Source organism: Macaca thibetana, chromosome X (assembly GCF_024542745.1).
Source record: "Macaca thibetana thibetana isolate TM-01 chromosome X, ASM2454274v1, whole genome shotgun sequence".
In the NCBI taxonomy this organism is placed as follows: domain Eukaryota; kingdom Metazoa; phylum Chordata; class Mammalia; order Primates; family Cercopithecidae; genus Macaca; species Macaca thibetana.
The window spans coordinates 46,649,297-46,671,631 of NC_065598.1; the positions used below are offsets into that span (position 1 = coordinate 46,649,297).

General features: G+C 38.3%; 1 protein-coding gene across 4 annotated transcripts in view; it reads left to right on the plus strand.

Annotated features, from left to right (window-relative positions):
• Positions 1-22,335, plus strand: part of JADE3 (jade family PHD finger 3) — a 150,010-nt gene that overhangs the window by 84,021 nt on the left and 43,654 nt on the right. For 3 of the 4 annotated variants that reach the window (XM_050775587.1, XM_050775586.1, XM_050775585.1), the window contains exon 4: positions 2,983-3,140. In XM_050775587.1, the coding sequence (XP_050631544.1) occupies positions 2,983-3,140 (158 nt within the window). Of the gene's footprint in view, positions 1-1,524; positions 1,752-2,982; positions 3,141-22,335 lie in introns of all 4 variants that reach the window. The other variant, XM_050775588.1, reaches the window with a different exon arrangement.

The window sequence follows — 22,335 nt, forward strand, 5'->3', positions numbered from 1 at the left end:
CTTTTCTATAAGTCTCTTTCCCCTCCCTGTTTTCTCCTCACTCTGCAGAGTTAATCTTTTTGTTAAGTTTTTGGTTTATTCTTTTATTGTTTCTTTATGAAAATATATACAAATATATATGTATATGTGTGCCACTGTCTGTATATAAAATTCTCCTCACTAATAGGGATTTGCTATAGTTATTTTGTTTTCAGTTCAAAAACTTTAAAAATGCCTTTTCTTATCAAAAGCAGGTTAATGAGACCAGTGTGGCAAATATGTTTTTTTTTTGGTTGTTTTGTTTTGTTTTGTTTTGTTTTTGAGACAGAGTCTCGCTCTGCCGCCCAGGCTGGAGTGCAGTGGCGTGATCTTGGCTCACTGCAAGCTCCGCCTCCCGGGTTCACGCCATTCTCCTGCCTCAGCCTCCCGAGTAGCTGGGACTACAGGCGCCCGCCACCTCGCCCGGCTAGTTTTTTTGTATTTTTTAGTAGAGACGGGGTTTCACTGTGTCAGCCAGGATGGTCTCGATCTCCTGACCTCGTGATCCGCCCGTCTCGGCCTCCCAAAGTGCTGGGATTACAGGCTTGAGCCACCGCGCCCGGCCGGCAAATATGTTTTATATCACTTTGCACATATCTTCTGCCTGAGTACTGAACTGACATTCCCATCCACTCAGCATTTTATGTTCTGTCTCATGCTTGAGATGTTTGACTTCCATAGCAAGATAAGGCAGCCTCTCACACTCTGCCTTAAGTAAAAATGCTTCTCTAGAAAACTTACATCTGATGCTCTTTAATGTGGCTAGCTTGTAAAATTGAAATCAGGCTTATCACATGCCTGCTGTTTTTCTCTAAAGGGGAAGGGAAAATTATAATAGTCATTGGATTTAGTTTTCATTTACTTAAGAAAAACAGGTATGAATTGGATGATGGTTTCCCAGACTTCACCTTCATGGAGGTTTGAGTACTTTTTACTTTTTTTTTTTTTTTTTTTTTGAGACAGAGTTTCACTCTGTTGCCCAGGCTGGAGTGGAGTCACACAATCTTGGCTCACTGCAGCCTCCGCCTCCTGGGTTCAAGCAATTCTCCTGCCTCAGCCTCCCGAGTAGCTGGGACTACAGGCATGCGCCACCACACCCGGCTAATTTTTGCGTTTTTAGTAGAGATGAGGTTTCATCATGTTGGCTAGGATGGTCTTGATCTCCTGACCTTGCGATCCACCCGCTTCGGCCTCCCAAAGTGCTGGGATTACAGGCATGAGCCACCGCGCCTGGCCAGGTTTGAGTATTTCTGAAGCCATAGACAAGGACCACATTTCATTGGCCTCTGCTTTTGTATACCTTTGTCTATAGCCTTCAAGTTACTCTTCTGTTTGATAAACATGTGTATTAGTTTTCTAGGGCTATAATAACAAATTAACACAAATGAGGTAGCTTAAAACAGTAGGAATTTATTCTTTCACAGTATGAAGGCCAAAAGTAAAAAATCAGCCAGTCTGTGCTCCCTCCATAGGTTTTAAGCGAGATTCTTTCTTTGCCTCTTCCAGCTTTTGGTGGATGTCAGCATTCATTGATTTGTGGATCAATAAATCACTCTAATCTCTGCCTCCATGATCACACTACCTCCTCCTCTTCCATCTCAAATCTCCCTCCACCTTTCTCTTGTAAGGACACTTGTCATTCGACTTACAGCCCACTTGGATATTCCAGAATGATATCTTCACCTGAAGATCTTAACTTAATTACATCTGCAAAGACCCTTTTTCCAAATAAGGTAATATCCATAGTTTCTGGGAACTAGGATGTGGACATATCTTTTTGGAGGCCACCATTCAATCCACTGCAATATGTTTTCGGGTTAGGAAACTATGTAGGGCAGATTTCATAAGCAGTTATGTCAAGTATGAAGATATGGCTTATGTTTTGTAATCAGTTGATATATTTTGTAAAGACTTTCACTTGGAAAATAATGAGATATTTTAGGATGTTGACAAACACTTTCCAGATCTAAGGAAGGATTTCCCACAGCACCATCTTTCCCAAAGATAGTAGTTTAGCAGATTGGCAATTGCCACAACTATTTAACCACTGCCTCATTAAAGGCACTCTAAGGCCAGGCACTGTGCCTCACACCTATAATCCCAGCACTTTGAGAGGCCAAGGCAGGCAGATCACTTGAGCTCAGGAGTTTGAGACCAGCCTGGGCAACCTGTCAATCCTGCCTCTACAAAAATTACAAAAAAAAAAAATTACAAAAATTAGCCAGGCATGGTGGTATGTGTCTGTAGTCCCAGCTACTCAGGAGGCTGAGGTGGTAGGATCGCTTGAGCCCCGGAGGCAGAGGTTGCAGTGAGCCAAAATTACACCATCGCACTCCAGCCCAGGTAACATATTGATACCCTGTCTCAAAAAAATAAAATAAAATTCTGGAACAGAAAGACATTAGGGAGAAAAATAGTGAAAATTTGAATGAAGTCTATACATTAATTAATAGTATTATAGCAGTACTACTTTCCTGGTTTAGGTAATTGAACTCTGGCTATATAAAGTGTAAACAATTAGAGGAAACTAAGTGAAGGATATATGGAAACTGTACTATTTGATAACTTTTCTTTAAGCCTACAATTATTTCTAAATAAATTTTAAAATGAGGTGATGCCCAAATTATTAACTATCAGTGAAACTTGTTGCTTAATTTAAGAGAGTTAAGGATTGCTTTATACAGACTGTTTTGAGTAACCTATATTGTTGATTTAAATTTAGAGAACCCAAGAAAATAATTCAGGAAGGATTCCATTACCCTTTATTAAATCCCAAATAAGCTAGCTTCCTTGTCAGTACTTCAGACCTTTCCAAACAGAAGTTGATCTGGCCATTTAGGAAGTTAGAGATGTTTCTTTTGTTGGAAGTAGAGTGGTTGGGGATGGCCTTTTTAAAAGGAGAACATTGAATGGTATCAGTTGCATAGTGATGGTCTTCTCAAGATATGTGCAATATCTTTCCAGGTATTCCGGAAGGACCTCATCAGTGCCATGAAACTTCCAGATTCTCACCACATTAATCCTGATAGCTATTACCTCTTTGCTGATACATGGAAGGAAGAATGGGAAAAGGGAGTCCAGGTACCAGCCAGTCCAGACACTGTTCCACAGCCTTCTCTCAGGTATTTGCATGCTTGCACCTTTGACTTAGGGAATAAATGCTCTCATGTTTATCTGTCTGCCATTTGGGGAGAAACTTAGAGTGGCTAATTATGCATTTATAGTACAAAGTCACATACCATCTTCACCAATTCACTCAGACCAGTAGCAGATTTTACCAGGCTATAATAGGCCAGTAGTTAAAGTCAGGCTCATGTATTTAGTGACATAGTGTGTGCCCATTATTCATAGGATAAGACCATTTGAAGTCCAATCTGAAATTATGATAAAATTTTGGAGACAAGAATTTCCAAGTCTGACTCAACAGTCAGTAGCATTTATTAGTCTTCTGAGAGAAACAGAATTACATAATGCCTGTCTTAGTCTGTTTACTATTGTTATAACAATACCTAAGTCTGTATTATTTATTTATTTAGAGACAGAGTCTTGCTCTGTCACCCAGGCTGGAGTGCAGTGGCACCATCTTGGCTCACTGCAACCTCTGCCTCCCAGGTTCAAGAGATTCTCCTGCCTCACCCTCCCAAGTAGTTGGAATTACAGGCATGTGCCACCATGCCCAGCTAATTTTTTTGGTATTTTTTTTAGTAGAGACAGGGTTTCACCATGCTGGACAGGCTGTTCTCGAACTCCTGACTTCATGATCTGCCCGCCTTGGCCTCCCAAAGTGCTGGGATTACAGGCATGAGCCACCGCACCTGGCTGAGTCTGTATAAATTATAAAGAAGTATTTGACTCACAGTTCTAAAGACTGGGAAGTCCAAGGGCATGGCAGCAGCTTCTGACAAGGGCTTTTATACTGTGTCATAACATGTGAGAAAAGAAGGAGGACAAGTGAACATGTGTTTAAGAGATCACAAGAGTGAGCCAAGCTCATTTTTATGATGACCCACTCTTATGAGAATTAATTCACTCCTGCAGGAACTCATTCCCACAAGAACTAACTGCTGCTGTAACAGCATTAGTCAATTCATGAGCGTTCTACCCTCAATACCCAATTATCTTTTAAAGACCCCACCTCCCAACACTGTCACATTGGGGATTAAAGCTCCAGTACACAAACTTTTGGAGACACATTCAAAGTATAGAAACACCTGTGGGAAGTTATAGATATATATATAAAACATATATATAACATATATATAATATATAACATATATAATATATGTTTATATAATACATATAACATATATATGTTTATATAATACATATAACATATATATGTTTATATATTATACATATAACATATATATGTTTATATATTATACATATAACACATAAACATTAATATATTATATATAACATATAACGTATATATTATATATAACTTATGTATTATATATACCATATATAATATGTAACTTATGTATTATATATAGCATATTATATATAACTTATATATAATATAGGGCCTTAAAGTAATAGTATCTATAAATAGAGGATCAAAAACATAGAGTAATGGTACCTATAAACAGAGGGCCAAAAACATAAGAGTTTGTAAAATGCATAAACCCAAATAAAAGGGGATTACTGAATGATTGAGTTGACTATAAGCACATGACCTTCATTTGCATTAGACCTGAGAAGAAAATTGAAGTAGGAGAGGGCTTTGGTTTTGAAGAAAGAGGAGAGAAAGACTTTTCTGCCAGAGGAAGTAATAAGTAATAAGTTCAGCTAAAGAGTAGCGACTGATTTTGGAAGCCATTTTTTCTTTCTGGTCTTTGTGTTTCCAGTACTTTACACAAAGGTTGGCATTAAACAAAATGTTGAGTAAAAGTTTGAGTGAATGAATGAATGAATAGAATGTAGAGTGCCAAATAAAGGGGCTAGTGGGACCTGCTGGTTACTGTGAGAAATTGTAGATCTTATTGTACACCCATCTATTTCGATTACATATTAGATTTTTGTAAGGGCAGAGATAACATCCTTGAATTCTCTGCTCCTAGTACTAGGTTTTCAAGACCTAGTCATGCTCCAGAAATGCTTGTTGGAATCATTTCTAGAAACCCAGGCTGTCCTACCCACAGAGAGGCTGCCTATGCCCTGTTAATTAAAGCTCCACAGCCTTGCTCAGCATATGTCTCAAAACTTACTGGCTCATCAGCACCATCTCCTGCCCCCTAAAAATCAGAATAGCATCATGAATGAACATAGGAGTTGAGCGTTTTCATGTCCTTGTTGTCAGTATTTTTGTACAACTATAGCAGCCCTGGTGCTGAGTTGACCATCACCATTCCATTGATACTCCGAGGATTATTGAGTGTGACTAACATCTTGACTTTGGTCTTGTTGGTAAGTCAGTATCAATTGTCTACTCATTGGAGGTGATTTTAATCTTTTAGGCTGAGTGGAAAATGGCCCATGTACCACTTTAAAAATGTTATCTGTTAAGTGAGCCATGGATAAGCAGGGTAGCAAGAATGGAGCAACAGTTTAAGAACAGTAATTTATTTTCATTTTTTTAATTTTTTGAGACAGAGTCCCGCTCTATCACTCAGGCTGGAGCGCAGTGGCATGATGTCAGCTCACTGCAACCTCCGCCTCCTGAGTTCAAGTGATTCTCGTGCCTCAGCCACCTGAGTAGCTGGGTTTACAGGCATGTGCCACCATGCCCAGCTGATTTTTGTGTTTTTAGTAGAGAAGGGGTTTCACCATATTGGCCAGTCTGGTCTCAAACTCCCAGCCTCAAGTAATTTGCCCACCTCAGCCTCCCAAGTGCTAGAATTAAATGTGTGAGCCCCCGCACTCAGCCTAAGAACAGTAATTTTAGGAACTAAAAGAGTTTAAGTTGTTTTCAAATATAGGGATGTGCGTTCCTAATTCATGTGTGGCTTCAGTGCTCTAATATTTGTTCTGAGGGCTGCAAATATTTACCATTATAAGTGCTGTGAATTGTTGGTAAATCTCTTCTGTTTCCCATAGTTCTTTGCCTATCATATGAAACTCTTAGTTTTAATGGAACAACAAGGCAGACTATTAAATTATTGATCATATTGAATTCCTTAATGAAATCCTTAACTGGTTGCTCTTGGTAGGTATATCAGTTTCTGTTTTTTAGAAAATATCAATAAGACTTGTACTGTAGTATGTAGCCTTTCCTATGGAACAGTAATTCTCAAATTTCAGGGTGCATCAGAGTCATTTGGAGGGCTTGTTAGAACAGATTTCTTAACCTCACCCCCAGTTTTTGGTTCAGCAGATCTGAGGTGCGAGGTCTGAGAATTTGCATTTCTAACAACTCCCAACACGATACTGATGCCACTAATCTGGGGATGACACTTTGAGAACAATTTTATTATGAAATATGTTTATCTTATTTTCTGAATTTAATGGAAATCTCCATATTTTTATCATCTTCCTTGGATTTCTCTTTTGGCTTTCAATATGAGCCAGCCATATTGGAGGCTCAGCCTGTTTAGGATTTGGTTGGAGTACCTAAACTTTGTTTGAAGTACCTAATTTCCTCAACCACAGCTGCTTATCGCAGCAACCCTTAACTATCATCATTTTGCATGGGTCAAACTATGTCTTGTGATTTTACTTTCTGGATTTTGTAAGTCGCCTTAAAAATTAAATCTTCGTGATATGAAATTATATTGGAACATTAATAAATAATTTGTTTTCATGTCCTTCAACAGATTTTCAAAATCAAATGAGTTCAATTAACATTTTTAAGAACTATATAAATTCAGGCCTATTTAGCCCCATGGTATGAAGTTATTCTCAGACTTGCCTTTTAACTTGGAGCTAGTCTTAAGGTTTTTTGACTGAGCTTTCTATTTGCCATCCATATACCCTTTTCAGTGAAATATATCTTTGCCTGTTTTCTAATCAGATTCTTTGTTTTTTTTTTACTATCAAGTGTTGAGAATTACTTATAAATTTGAGATATGAATCCATTGTCAAACATGTGATTTGCAAATATTTTCTCCCAGTCTATTTATAGATTGACTTTTCATCCTGTTAACAGGGTCATTCACAAAGTGTAAGTTTATGATTTTGATGAAGTTCGATTTATTGATTTTTTTTTTTCTTTTGGATCATGCTTTTAATGTCGTGCTGTGAACTTTTCACTTAGCTCTATGTCTCAAAAATATTCTCGGCTGGGTACGGTGGCTCACGCCTGTAATCCCAGCACTTTGGGAGGCCGAGGCGGGTGGATCACAAGGTCAGGAGATCGAGACCATCCTAGCTAACATGGTGAAACCCCGTCTCTACTAAAAAAGACAAAAAAATTACCCAGGTGTGGTGGCGGGCGCCTGTAGTCCCAGCTACTCGGGAGGCTGAGGCAGGAGAATGGCGTGAACCCAGGAAGTGGAGCTTGCAGTGAGCCGAGATCACACCACTGCACTCCAGCCTGGGCAACAGAGAGAGACTCCGTCTCAAAAAAAAAAAAAAAAAATATATATATATATATATGTGTGTGTGTGTGTAGGTATATTCTCCTATGTTTTCTTTTAAGAGTTTTATAGTTTTACATTTAAATGCATGAACCATTTTGAATTTTGTTAAGATGGGAGGCATAGGTCAAAGTTCAAAATCAGGTAAGTTGATTCTTCCCACTTTATTCTTTTTTCAAAATTGCTGTGGCTATTCCATTTTCTTTGTCTTTCCATTCAAATTTTATAATAAGCTTTCCATATATACAAAAAATCTTGCTGGATTTTCATAAGGATTGTATTAAACCTATATCACTTGGGGAGAATTGACATCTGTACAAGTCCTGTACACATTTTGCTAAATGTATACTTAAGTGTTAAAAATTTTTGAGCAATTGTTAATGGTATTGTATTTATAATTTAGGTTTCCACATGGTCATTGCTAGTATATACAAATACAACCAATTTTTGTGTGTTGATCTTGTGTTCCTGTGACCCTGCTGAATTACTTAGTTCTGGCAGTTTTATTTAAAAAAAAAAAAAAAAAAAAGAGATTCCTTAGGATTTTCTGTGTAAACCATCATGTCACCTGCAAATAAACATGGTTTTCTTTCTTTCTTTCCAATCTGTTTACTTTTTATTTCTTTTCTTGCCTTATTCTAGTAGCTAAAATGTCTAGTAATATGTCAAATAGCAGTGGAGAGAGCAGACATCCTTGTCTTGTTCCCAATCTTAGGTGGAAGGCTTTTAGTCTTTCAATATATTAAGTATGATATTAACTATAGGGTTTTTCTTTTTTTCTTTTTTTTTTTTTAAGACGGAGTCTCGCTCTGTCCCCCAGGCTGGAGTACAGTGGTGCGATCTCAGCTTACTGCAAGCTCCACCTCCCGGGTTCATGCCATTCTCCTGCCTCAGCCTCCCAAGTAGCTGGGACTACAGGCGCCCACCACCACGCCCAGCTAATTTTTTGTATTTTTAGTAGAGACGGAGTTTCACCGTGTTAGCCAGGATCGTCTCGATCTCCTGGCCTTGTGATCTGCCCGTCTCAGCCTCCCAGAGTGCTGAGATTACAGGCATGAGCCGCCACGTCTGGCCGCTATAGGGTTTTTCATAGATGTTCTTTGTCAAGTTGAAGAAGTTCACCTCTACTTCTAGTGTGTGGTAGTTTTTTTTGTAAATGGGTTTTCAATTTTGTCAACTGAAATGATCCCTATCAAATGATATGATCAGGTGATTTTTTTCTTCTTCAACCTGTTAATGTTATAGATTACATTGATTGATTTTTTTAATATTGCACCAGCCTTGCATTGCTGGAACAAACCTGAGTGTTAGTCAACTTGGGCTGCCATAACAAAATATCACAGGCTGGATGGCTTAAACAACAAAAATTTATTTCTCAAAGTTCTGGAGGCTGGAAGTCCCAGATCAAGGTCTTGCAGAGTTCAGTTTCTGGTCTGTCTTCCTTGCTTGCCTCCTCCTCACTGTGTGCTCACATGACCTTTCCCTTATGACCTTATTTAAGCTTAATTACCTCCTGTAGGTCTTGTCTCCAAATACAGTCACTTTGGGAGTGACACAATTCAGTCCATAGCACCAAGTTGATCAGGGATTATATTATATTTTTATATTGCTTGATTTGATTTGCAAATATCTTGTTGGAAATTGTTATGTCTATATATTTTCATGTCTTATTTTTATGTTCCCGAGGAATAGTGACCTGTAGTCTTATATAATTTATAATATAATTTTTATATATATATATAATGTGAGAGACAGGGTCTCGCTCTGTTGCCCAGGCTGGAGTGCAGTGGCACCATCTCAAGCCCAGTACAACCTCCACCTCCTAGGCTCAAGTGATCCTCCTGCCTCAGCCTCCTGAGTAGCTGGGATTACAAGTGTTTGTTGCCACGCCCAGCTAATTTTTGTATTTTTTATAGAGACAGGGTTTCACTATGTTGCCCAGGCTGGTCTCAAGCTCCTGGCCTCAAGCAGCCCTCCAGCATTGGCCTCCCAAAGTGCTGAGATTACAGCCATGAGCCAGTGCGCCCAACCTCTCATGATATTTATATCTGTATTGTATCAGGGTAATATTGGCCTTATAAAATTAGTTGGGAAATATTGCTTCCTCTTCCAGTTTTTGGAAGAAATGGTGTAGAACTAGAGTTAATTCTTAAAATGTTTGATAGAATTCTCCAATGAAACACTCCGGACCTAGAGGCTTCTCTTTGGGAATTTGCTTAACTATAACTATAAATTTGAGTTCTTTTTGTTGTTGTTATTTTTGTTTGTTTGTTTGAGGCCTTGCTCTGTCACCCAGGCTGCAGTGAAATGGCACAATCACAGTTCACTGCAGCCTCAACCTCCTAAGTCCAAGCAATCTTCCCACCTCAGCCTCCCAGGAGCTGGGACCACAGGCCTGTGCCACAATACGCAGCTAATTTTTTGAGAATTTTTTGTAGAGACGAAGTCTTCCTGTGTTGGCCAGCCTGGTCTGAAACTCCTGGGCTCAAGTGATCCTCCCACCTCAGCCTACCAAAATGTTGGGATTACGGGCATGAGCCACTACACATGGCAAATTTGAGTCCTTTAATAGATAATTTGAATAGCCCTGTAACTATTTCAAACTGGGTGACTTTGGGTAGTTTGTAGTTTAAGGTACAGGTTTGTTTCATCTAAATTGTTGAATTTACCTGTATAAAATGGTTCATAGTATTCCCTGTGTTGCTTTCATTTTAAAATTCAATCTTGGCTAGACTTCTACTTCCAAAAAGATGGAGTAGGTGTGGTTTTCCCTATGCCTCCCACTAAGTACAATTAAAAACCCTGAGCATTTTATATAATGCAAACATAAGACTTTGAAAGATCAGAAGAAAGCAGAACAGCTAGAGTCCTTGAGACCTGAGGAACAACCCAGTTTTATGTTCCCTGGGATTTCTTTTTGCTCCCAGCATTGGTGCTGGAGAAGCTAGCAACCCAGAAGCACAAACCAGCAAAAAACAAAAAACAAAAACTAAAAAAAGCCTGTCCTCTCTAGCCAAATGACCAGGAAAGGGGCAGCCTATCAGACGGGAAACCTTTATTTTTTTATTTTATTATTATTATTTTTTTGAGACTCAGTCTCTGGCACCCAGGCTGGAGTGCAGTGGCGCCATCTCTGCTTACTGCAACTTTCACCTCCCTGGTTCAAGTGATTCTCCTGCCTCAGCCTCCCAAGTAGCTGGGATTGCAGGTGCACACCACCACACCTAGCTAATTTTTGTATTTTTGGTAGAGGTGGGGTTTCACCATGTTGGCCCGGCTGGTCTGAAACTCCTGACCTCAAGTGATCCACCCACTTTGGCCTCCCAAAGTGCTGGGATTACAGGCATGAATCACTGTGCCTGGCCAACGTGGAAAACTTTTAAACAGAAAACTCTTCTCCAGTCAAACACCACAGAAAAATATTTTGGGCCATCCCAACCTTCTCTAGCAAAGATGGAGTAGGGAGCCTAGACAGCAATGGTGTACGACATCTGGGGTTGTGTTAGAGGAGACTGAGTGGACAGTCAGGATTTTCACCTCTGTTCAGCAGTGTCAGTGGAGGCCATGCAAGAAACAATAGCAAGGCATTCTTACCAATCCCAGCAATGGAGATGTCCGTGGAAGCCTAGTGGGGAGCTGAAGCTCTCAGCCCCACCCAACAGTAACAGGGATGTTGACACAGGCCAAATGGTGAACTAGGTCTTATACAACCACCTCGTGGTAACAAGGCATTGCCCCCAACCCTGATCTCCAGCCAGATAGTGTCATAGGAAGCCAACCAAAATCAAAGGTTTGCATAAGATCCAGAGTCTCGTAATACCCCAAATGTCTAGGTTTCAGTAAAAAACTACTCATCAAGAATCAGGAAGATCTTAACCTGACCAAAAACAGATGCCGACACCAAGATGCCAGATATTAGAATAGTTTAACAAAGATTTTAAAGCAGCCAACATAAAAATGCTTTAGTGAACAATTGTGAACATACTTGAAACAAGTTAAAAAAAATAGTATCCCTCTTTCATTCCTATTATTGGCAATTTTTGTCTTATCTTTTTTTCTTGCTATGGGTTGGTCAGTTATCTTGATCATTTCACAGAACACTCTTTTTATTTTTCTGTTTTGTTTTTAGAGACAGGGTCTTACTCTGTCACTCAGGCTGGAGTACAGTGGCATGATCACAGCTCACTACAGCGTGGACCTTTTGGGCTCAAGTGATCCTCCTGCCTCAGCCTCCTAAGTAGCTGAGACTACAGGTGCATGCCACCATGCCGGGCTAATTTTTGTTTTTTGGGGTTTTTTTGTTTTTGTTTTTTTGTAGAAACAGGGGTTTCACCATGTTGCCCAGGCTGATCTTGAACTACTGGGCTCAAGCAATCTGCCCACCTCGGCCTCCCAAAGTGCTGGGATTACAAGTGTGAGCCAGTGCACCCGGCCCATTACTTTTCTGTTTTTAATCTCATTGATTCCTGGTCTTTATTATTTTTATCCTTCTGCTTACTTTGGGTTTATTTTGCTCCTTTTTTCTCGTTTCTAGTGTTGAGAACTTAATTTATTGATTTGAAGCTTTTTCTCTTGTCTAATGTAAGCATGTAGTACTATAAATTTTCCTCTCAGCACCTGCTTTAACCGTGTCTCATAAATTTTGGTATGTTGAATTTCATTTTCGTTCTCTTAAGTGTATTTTTTTTTAACTTCTCTTGAAATTTCTTCTTTCACCCATGGATTATTTCAAAGTGTGATTTTTGGTTTCCAAGTGTTTGGAGGTTTTCTTGTTATCTTTCTGTTACTGATTTCTAGTTTTCTTTTTTTTTATTATTTTTTTTATACTAAATACTGTCACTTTTATTTTTTAGTAAAATTCCATCTTAGATATGTATACAGAGATTTGAAACAAGAAAGGTGTCTTTTCCATTTAAAAGAAAATCACTATTAAATATCACACCCATATGAGACTGATAATTTAAGAAGAAAACTGCTTAGCAGAAAAATAAATGTGTATGTCTACTTTTAGTGCAAAATTAAAACCACAAAGCTTAAAAAAAGAAATGTTAATGTCTGTAAATTTTCAGAATAACATCATATAAATGTGTTTACATTTTTCATTATTCAAATGTCCATTAGTGACAGACTGGATTAAGAAAAGGTGGCACATATACACCATGGAATACTATGCAGCCATAAAAAAGGATGAGTTTGTGTCCTTTGTAGGGACATGGATGCAGCTGGAAACCATCATTCTCAGCAAACTATCGCAAGAACAGAAAACCAAACACCACATGTTCTCACTCATAGGTGGGAATTGATCCATGAGATCACTTGGACTCTGGAAGGGGAACATCACACACTGGGGCCTATTATGGGGAGGGATGGCATTGGGAGTTATACCTGATGTAAATGACGAGTTGATGGGTGCTGACGAGTTGATGGGTGCAGCACACCAACATGGCACAAGTATACATATGTAACAAACCTGCACGTTGTACACATGTGCCCTAGAACTTAAAGTATTAAAAAAAAAAGTCACTTAATGTAGAATTTAAGAATACAGCCAACACCAAAGAAAAAACTTCTTAATGTTCTTATATCTTGGACTTGGAGCATTTTATTATTTTCTTTTAAGAGATGAGATCTCACTATATTGCCCAGGCTGGTCTCGAACTTCTGGGCTCAAGCAGTCCTCCCACCTTGGCCTCCCAAAGTGATGGGATTATGGGTGTGAGCCACTGTGCGCGGCCAGTTTCTAGTTTTGATTCCACTGTGATCAGAAAACACACTCTAAATAATTCCAGTTATTTAAATTTGTTGAGATTTATTTTATGGCCCAGGATATGATCTGTCATAGTACATGTTCCATGGGTGCTTAAAAATAAGTGTATGCTGCTGTTGTTGCATAGAGTATTCCATAAATGTCAATTCTTTCAACTCTGTTAGTTGGTGGTAGTGTTGAGTTCTTCTGTACTCTTGTTGATTTTCTGTTTATTGGTTCTATCAATTACTGAGAGAGGTTGAAGTCTATAGCTATAATCATGGATTTGTCCATTTCCCCTTTGAGTTCAGTTCATTTTTGCCTCACGTGTTTTGGAGCACTGTTGTTTGGTGCACACACATTTATGATTGCTATGTCTTCTTGATGGAATGACACTTTTATCATTATATAATCCTCTTCATCTCTAGTAATTTTCTTTACTATGAAGTCTACTTTATCTGATGTTAATATAGTCACTTTTGCTTTCTTTTGAGTGATGTTTGCATCATATGTCTTTCTCCATTATTTTACTTTCAACCTACTTATATCCTTGTATTTTAAGTATGTTTTATTTAGACAGCATATATTTGGATCATATTTTTAAATCTGCTGTGTCAATCTGTCTTTTAATTGGTTTAGACCACTTATATTTGATGCAATTAGTAATATGTTAGGACTTCAGCGTGCCCTTTTATTTTGTGTGTGTGTGTGTGTGTGTGTGTGTGTGTGTGTGTGTGTGCTCTGTTTTTCATTTCTCTGCTTTATTTTTCCTACCTTCCTCGGAGGTTCCCTGAACAAACTACCAAACTCGACCCACGTGAAATAGATCATTTGAATAGCCCCAAAGTTATTAGTAACATTGAATTTGTAATTTAAAACTTCCCCTAAAAATACCTCCAGGCCCAGATGGTTTCACTGGAGAATTCTACGAAACATTGAAAGAAATAAAAAGTGATAACAGTAGAAGAGAAATTTCAATCAAAGATGAATGGAGTTATAAAAGAAATAGCTAACCATGGGAATATGGGGATATGCTGCTGTTGTAGAAGCTCTAGGTTTACAGCCAAAAAGAACTTAGTGAAGGCAAACTTATCAACATAAATGAAGAAAATGGTATGGTGAAAAGAGTGAAGGTGTCCCAGAGGAAGTGATACTAGTGAAAAAGTGCATATTAAAGGAATTCTTGGAAGTATTTTACAACATTGAAAGCACAAAGAACAAAATGTTGGAAACTTAATCCACACTTAGAAGGGAATATGACAATTTGCCAAGGGATAGAAAAGGTGCTTACTCCATGTTGTAAGTTATACAGTGAAAGGGAGTTAAGCACTGTACTCTTAATAAGTTTTTACAAATAAATAAAAGTGTAATTCTCAATGTTTCTAGTGTTTCAAATTATAGTATACTAAATATAAATACATATTGGTTTTATTATTTTTTATTTCCCTATATGTTTATAGTCAATGGGAATATAGCTTTTTAATGTTTTGACAAAATTTTTAAATGTTATTAAACAATAATAGTTTTCCCCATTGTTTATTAAGATTGCTTTTCACAGTTTCAGCTTGCACAGTCATTTTTACGGTATCATATCACCATGCAAAGCAAGGACTATCTGTAATCTTTAGTGACAGAAAGCAGATCATTGGTTTTCTGGGAGGAGACAGGGAAGCAGGAGGATACAAGGAAACTTTCGGGGGTGACGGACACATTATCTTGGTTGTGATGCTAGTTGCACAAATGTATGTAGATGTGTGTGTCAAAACTTTATACATTTAAAATATATACATAGTTTATTGTATGTCAGTTATACCCCAATCATGTATATGATGAATATAATACTTTTATATTCATAGATACATTATAAATATTTATATGAACAATCATCACAAGTAAAGGTGTGTATATGTATAGATGGGTAAGAAAATGTGATAGTGGGGTCGAGTGTGGTGGCTCACACCTATAATCCCAGCACTTTGGGAAGCCAAGGCAAGAAGATTACTTGAGCCCAGGAGTTCAAGACCAGCTTGGGCAACACAGTGAGACCTCGTCTCTACAAAAAGTAAAAAAATTAGCTGGGCATGGTGGCATGCGCCTGTAGTCGAGCTGCTCGGGAGGCTGAGTTGGAAGGATCGCTTGAGCCTGGGAGGTTGAGGCTGCAGTGAGCCGTGATCATACCACTACACTCCAGCCTGGGTAACAGAGCAAAACCCTGTCTCAACAAGAAATGTGATAGTGGCTACACGAAGACACAATCATGGGTGGTTAGAAAAGGAGAAAGACAAGATGTGACTGTAAACTACCTAAGGGCAGAACCCCTACTGTTCAGATAAAAAGGTTTTCAATAAATATGTGTTGTTGTAAGGAGAACATGAAAAGGAAACCGAGAGGAAAATGGTGAATGTTAATTAAGAAAATTTGAGAAGAACCAAAATATAAGTAAGAAAAACAAAGATGAGAACAGGAGGGAACTAAGCCTTCCATTTTCACCATTTGCATTCCTTTTTTTTTTTTTTTTTTTTTCCGTTTTTGAGACAGGATCTCACTGTGTTGCCCAGGCTGGAGCAAGGTGGCACAATCACAGCTCACTGCAGCCTCGACCTCCCAGGTTCAAGGGATCCTCTCACCTCAGCCTTCCAAGTAGCTAGGACTACAGGCACACACCACCGTGCCTGACTAATTTTTGTATCTTTTGTAGAAATGGGATCTCCCTATGTTGCCCAGGCTGGTCTCGAACTCCCAGGCTCAAGCAATTCTCCCACCTCGGCCTCCCCAAGTGCAGGGATTACAGGTGTGAGCCACTATGCCTGGCCCACTTGCCTTTCTTACACTAAAATAAAAAGTTTTTTTGGCTACGCATCTCAAAAAAAAAAGATTTTTTCACTTTCTCAAGTGCTTGATTGAAAGAGTTTAATGTAAGTAGACACAACATTGCAACTAATAAGTGATGTTTTAAATCAAAATAGGAGAATGGAAGGTAGGAAAATTTTACTAAGTTCCTCAGTCAGATCAAGTTCTAAGTTTGTCACATGACCTCTGTGGTTTTCGTAAATGTACAGCTTGCTTTTCTTAGATTTTTTTAAATGAGATAATTCACCTATTATAATTTTTTATTTTTATTTATTTATTTATTTTGAAACAGAGTTTTGCTCTTGTTGCCCAGACTGGAGTGCAATGGCGCGATCTAGGCTCACCACAACCTCTGTCTCCCCGGTTCAACCGATTCTCCTGCCTCAGCCTCCCGAGTAGTTGGGATTACAGGCATGTGCCACCACACCTGGCTAATTTTGTATTTTTAGTAGAAACGGGGTTTCTCCACGTTGGTCAGGTTGGTCTCGAACTCCCAATCTCAGGTGATCTGCCTGCCTTGGCTGGGATTACAGGCGTGAGCCACTGCGCCCAGCCATGTACATTTTTAAATCAAGATAGAATTCACATACCATAAAATTCACCCTTTTTCATTGTATGATGGTTTTTAGTATATTCACGGGGTTATACAACCATCATCCCTGTGTAATCCAAAACGTTTTTATCACCCTAGAAAGAAATCCCACATCTGTTAGCAGTTACTAGTCATTCTTCCCTTCCCCCAGCCCCTGGCAATCACTGTATTAGTCTACTAGGGCTGCCATAACAAAATACCACAGACTGGGTGGTTTAAAGAACAAAAATTTATTTTTTCATAGTTCTAGAGTCTAGAAGTCCAAGATCAAAGTGTCATCAGGATTGATGTCTGGTGAGGCCTCTCTTCCTAGTGTGTAAACAGCCACCTTCTCACTGTGTCCTCACATGGCCTTTCCTCTTCTGTATGTGCACACAGTTTGTGGGGGTGGAACTCTGGGGTGTCTCCTTATAAGGACACCAGCCCTATCAGACTAAGGCCCCATCTCTGTGACCTCTCATAACCTTTATTACCTACTTATAGGCCCTGTCTCCAAGTAAAGTCATCATAGGTTAGGTCTTTAACATATGAATTTGAGAAGGGCCTGTTGAGTTCCTGACAACCACTAGTCTGCTTTCTGTTCTTGTAGATCTGCCCGTTCTGGACATTTCATATAAGTGGAATCATACAATGTATGGCATTTTGAGTCTGACTTTTTTCATTTAGCATAATGTTTTGAAAATTCATCAGTGTTACATGTATCAATATTCATTACTTTTATGACCAAATAATATTATGTTATATGGATATACCACATTTTGTTAATCCGTTCAGCAGTTGATGGATATTTGGGTTGTTTCCACATATGGGCTGTTACAAATAATGGTGCTACAAGTGTCCTCATACAGTTTTTTTTTTTTTTTTATCAGGTCTTCTAGAAGAAAATTCATACAGGTTTTTGAATGCACATATGTTTTCTTTTCTCTTGGGTACATACCTAGGAGTAGAATTATTGAGTCATATGGTAACTCCATCTTTAACATTTTGAGGAATTGTCAAACTATTTTTTATAGCATCTGCAACATTTTACATTCCTGTCAGTAATGTGTGAAGGTTACATTTTCTCCACATCCTCACTGATACTTGTTATTGTCTGTATCTTTGTTATAGCCTTTCTAGTGGGTATGAAGTGTATTTCACTGTGATTATGATTTGCACTTGTCTAATGGCTAATGATGTTGAACAACTTTTCTTGATGTCCCTCTTAGCCATTTATATATCTTTTCAAGAGACCTTTTCTACTTTATCACAAAAAGCCTTTATGAGGTCAGAAAACACAAGATTTATCTTTGTCTTCTATGAAATGCTGCTGTTCACACAGCCAGAATGAGTCATCTCAGTTCACTTCTTGTAAGTCCCATCACATTCATTTGAGTATGTATGTCCTTGGCTGCTGAAAATCTGACCCTTTAATGAATAGGGCAACAAAGTTCCCTGTTCTAGAATGTCCCATTTTTTAATACTGCATCCATGCATACCTCCTATGTTGTCTTTGGAGAAATTATTCATATCCTTAACTCAATTTTTTTTAATGGGCAGTCTTTTTATTGTTGAGTCATAAGAGTTCTTTACATATTCTGGATACAAGTCTCTTATCAAAAATATGATTTGCAAATATTTTCTCCCATTCTATTGATTCCCTTTTTACTTTCCTTATGGTGTCCTTTGAGGAACAACAGTTTTTAATTTTGGGCCAGATGCAGTGGCTCACACCTGTAATCCCAACACTTTGGGAGGCTGAGGTGGGAGGATGGCTTGAAACCAGGATCTCAAGGCCATCATAGGCAACATAGCAAGTCCTCATCTCTACAAAAAATAAAACAATTAGCCAGCCATGGTGGCGCATACCTATAGTCCCAGTTGTTCAAGAGACTTAGGTGGAAAGATTGCTTGAGCCCAGGAGTTTAAGGCTGCAGTGACCTATGAACACACCACTGCACTCCAGCCTGGGTGACAGAGTGAGACCCTGCCTCAAAAAAAAGTTTTTAACTTTGATGAAGTCCAGTTTATCTATTTTTTTTTTGGTTGCTTGTCCTTTTGATGTTATATCCAAGAAATATCAAATATTGCTTAAACCAAGGTCAAGTTTTACACCTATATTTTCTTCTAAGAATTTTATAGTTTGGCTATTACAGTTAGGTCTTTGATCCATTTGAGTTCATTTTTGTATCTGGCTTGAGCTATTAGGGATCCAAGTTCATTTTTTTTTTTTAGGTGTGGATATCTAGTTGTCACAACACCATTTGTTGCGCAGCGTCCTTTTTGAAAATGATGAACACTGTACCCCAAACCCACCTACCTTGGTTCCATGTATTCCTTATAAGTCAGGCTGCTATGAAAGAAAGCATAGTTATTGAATTAGCAAGAAGTCCTAGTTTTATATTTTGAAATCTTAGTTCTTTTTTCAGAGACAGGGTCTCGTTCTCTGTTGCCCAGCCTGGAATGCAGTGGCACAATCATAGCTCACTGTAATCTTGAACTCCTGGGCTCAAGCAATCCTCCTGCCTTAGCCTCCCCAATTAGCTGGGTCTACAGGCACATGCCACTCTACCCAGTTATTTTTTATCATTTTTTTAGAGATGGGATCTTGCTATGTTGTCCAGGCTGGTCTCAAACTCCTGGCCTCAAGCAATCATCCCATCTTGGCCTCCCAAAGTGCTGAGGTTACAAACATGAGCCACCGCGCCCAGCCAGTTTTATTTTTTGTTAATCTCCTGTTTCACAAATCTACCAAAGTGACTTAAAATTTTTTTTTCTAGTTTGAGATGCTAATTTCTGTACTTTATGCTTCACTCTGTCCAAATACAAGGTAACTTTTTAAAAGTTCATGGAATAATGGAATTAAGAGATGAAAATTAAAAATATAAACTTAATTTCTCAACATAACCACCATCAAGGTCAAGACACTTTTGTAAGCAATGATACCAGCCATTTAGTTTATCCCTAGAGAACTGAGCGTCCTGGGAATTTAGCCATGTCAATGCAGTCTCTTTTGCATTATTAACTGAAGGAAAATGGGTACCCCTTAAAGATTTTTTAAGATTAGAACACAAAAAGAAGTCAGAAGGAGCCAAAACAGGACTGTGAGGTGGATGCTTAATGATTTCCCATTGAAACTCTCACAAAATTACTCTTGTCTGATGAGAAGAATGAACTGGAGCATTGTGATAGCAAAGGACGTTCTGATAAAGATTTCTTGAACAGTTTTCTGTAAGGCTTTGGGTAACTCTTTCAAAACACTCATAATAAGCAGATGTTATCATTCTTTGGCCCTCCAAAAAGTCAACAAGCAAAAGTGCCTTGAACATCCCCAAAAACTGTTGCTATGACCTTTACTCTTGACTGATCCACTTTTGCTTTGACTGGACCACTGCCACCTCTTGGTAGCCATTGTTTTGAATGTGCTTTGTCTTCAGGATTGTACTAGTAAAGCCGTGTTTCATCTCCTGTTATAGTTCTTCAAAGAAATGCTTCAGGATCTTGATCCCACTTGTTTAAAATTTCCATTGAAAGCTCTGCACTTGTCTGTAGCTGATCTGGCTGTAACCAGTTTCAGCATCCATTGAGTGGAAGGTTTGCTTAACTTGAATTTTTCAGTCAGAATTGTGACTGAAGAATTGTGACTGTAAGCTAAACCAGTTGAGATGTCTGTGGTGTTAGCTGTTGTTTGTGCTATTAATCATCAGTCCTCTTTAATTAGGGCATGAACAAAATGAATTTTTTCCTTGCAAATTGATGCGATGTGAAAATGATGTGAATGTGGGCTTTATCTTCAACTTTGTCTCTTCCCTTCTTAAAACAAGCCAGTCATTTGTAAACTGCTGATTTCTTTGGGGCATTGTCCCCATGAACTTTTTGTAAAACAGCGATTTCTCCTTTCTTCTACCCAGATTTCACCATAAATTTGATGTTTGTTCTTGTTTCAATTTTAGCCAAATTTATATTGCTCTAATAGGGGCCCTTTTCAAACGGATGTCTTACCCTTCTTAGTGCCTGTAAAAGTTAGTATGAATTTATTTTTGTGTAAATTTTTGAAATCTACATATAGTTTTTTATTTTCCATGAACGTTTTGAAGACGTCTTGTATGTTACTGTTTTCCCCACCCTACATAACAAAACAGCATTATGTTAATTTTTATTGGTTAATTTTATAACTTTTGTGTTAGTTTTCCTTTTGTGTATGTTTTGATTGTTGTTGTTTTTATAGTTTACAAAACTCCTGAAAGTTAAGGAAGTGCCTCATAACAATATGGTTATTTACACTAATTGAGAGGGTATTTAAACAGTTTTTGAAATTAAAAAATAGCTTTATTCTCAAAAACCATAAATAATAATGTTCTCTTCCAATGTAATTGCTAAGTTTAAATGAATATAAGTGTTCTATAACAAACCCTTGCAATAATTATTTTTAGATTTAAAACTCTTATCTTCAGTGATTATGTATTACTATGTTAGTAATTGTTGAATTGTAAAAATTATTTCCACCTTCCAGATTTTAAAAATTGTAAGTCAGAGTGCATTGAAAGCATGATGACATTCCTTAATTCTGCGCTAAAGGTTTTTAATAAAGTATGTTATAGCAATTCACAATAACATATGGAAAGTATCAGAATGTAAAAACAAAAAATTTTGAATGTATTACTTTGGGCTTGCTACTTCATATTAGTTTTGGTAAAATTAAAACCCAATTGGTTAGTGACTTTAGTTTCTGCCGATGGAAATCTCACTTGTAGGGAGAAAATATTACAAAATGTAAATCTGTTAGAGAAATATAAGAATGAATCTGGCTGGGTGTGGTGGCTCATGCCTGTAATCCCAGCACTTTGGGAGGCCAAGGTGGGTGGATCGCTTGAGATCAGGAGTTCGAGACCAGCCTGGCTAACATGGTGAAACCCCATCTCTACGAAAAATACAAAAAAATTAGCTGGGCGTGGTGGCTCATGCCTGTAATCCCAGCTACTCAGGAGGCTGAGGCATGAGAATCGCTTGAACCCGGGAGACAGAGGTTGCAGTGAGCCAAGATCATGCCACTGCACTCCACCGTGGGCGACAGAGCAAGACTGTCTCAAAAAAAAAAAGAGGAATTAATCTAATGTAATACAATGGTAAATTAAGTTAAAATGTACTTGAAAATATTGGGAAATAATTCTTATGTATTGGAATATGCCAGTTGTTATAGCAAACATCCTCAAAAGTCTCAGCATCTTTTTTTTTTTTTTTTTTTTTTTTTTTTTTTTTTTTTTTTTTTGAGACAGGATCTCTGTCACTCGGGCTGGAGTGCAGTGGCATGATCATAGCTCACTGCAGCCTCTATCTCCCGGGCTCAAGAGATCCGCCTATCTCAACCTCCCGAGTAGCTGGGACTACAGGTGTGAGCCATTGCACCCAACCAGTCTCAGCATCTTAACACAATGAAGTCTTTATATTTCGCACATGTCTCCATCCAATGTGGGTTTGAATGCGGATCCCCTCTGCCCCACACAGTTATTTAGGGACACAAGCTCTTTTTATGAATGGTGCCTTTATTTACTACCCATTCTCTTTTCTACTCTTTTCTACTCTCTAACTTCTGAATCCAGTCAGCAAGAAAAGTGTGTGGAGGGTTATACAGC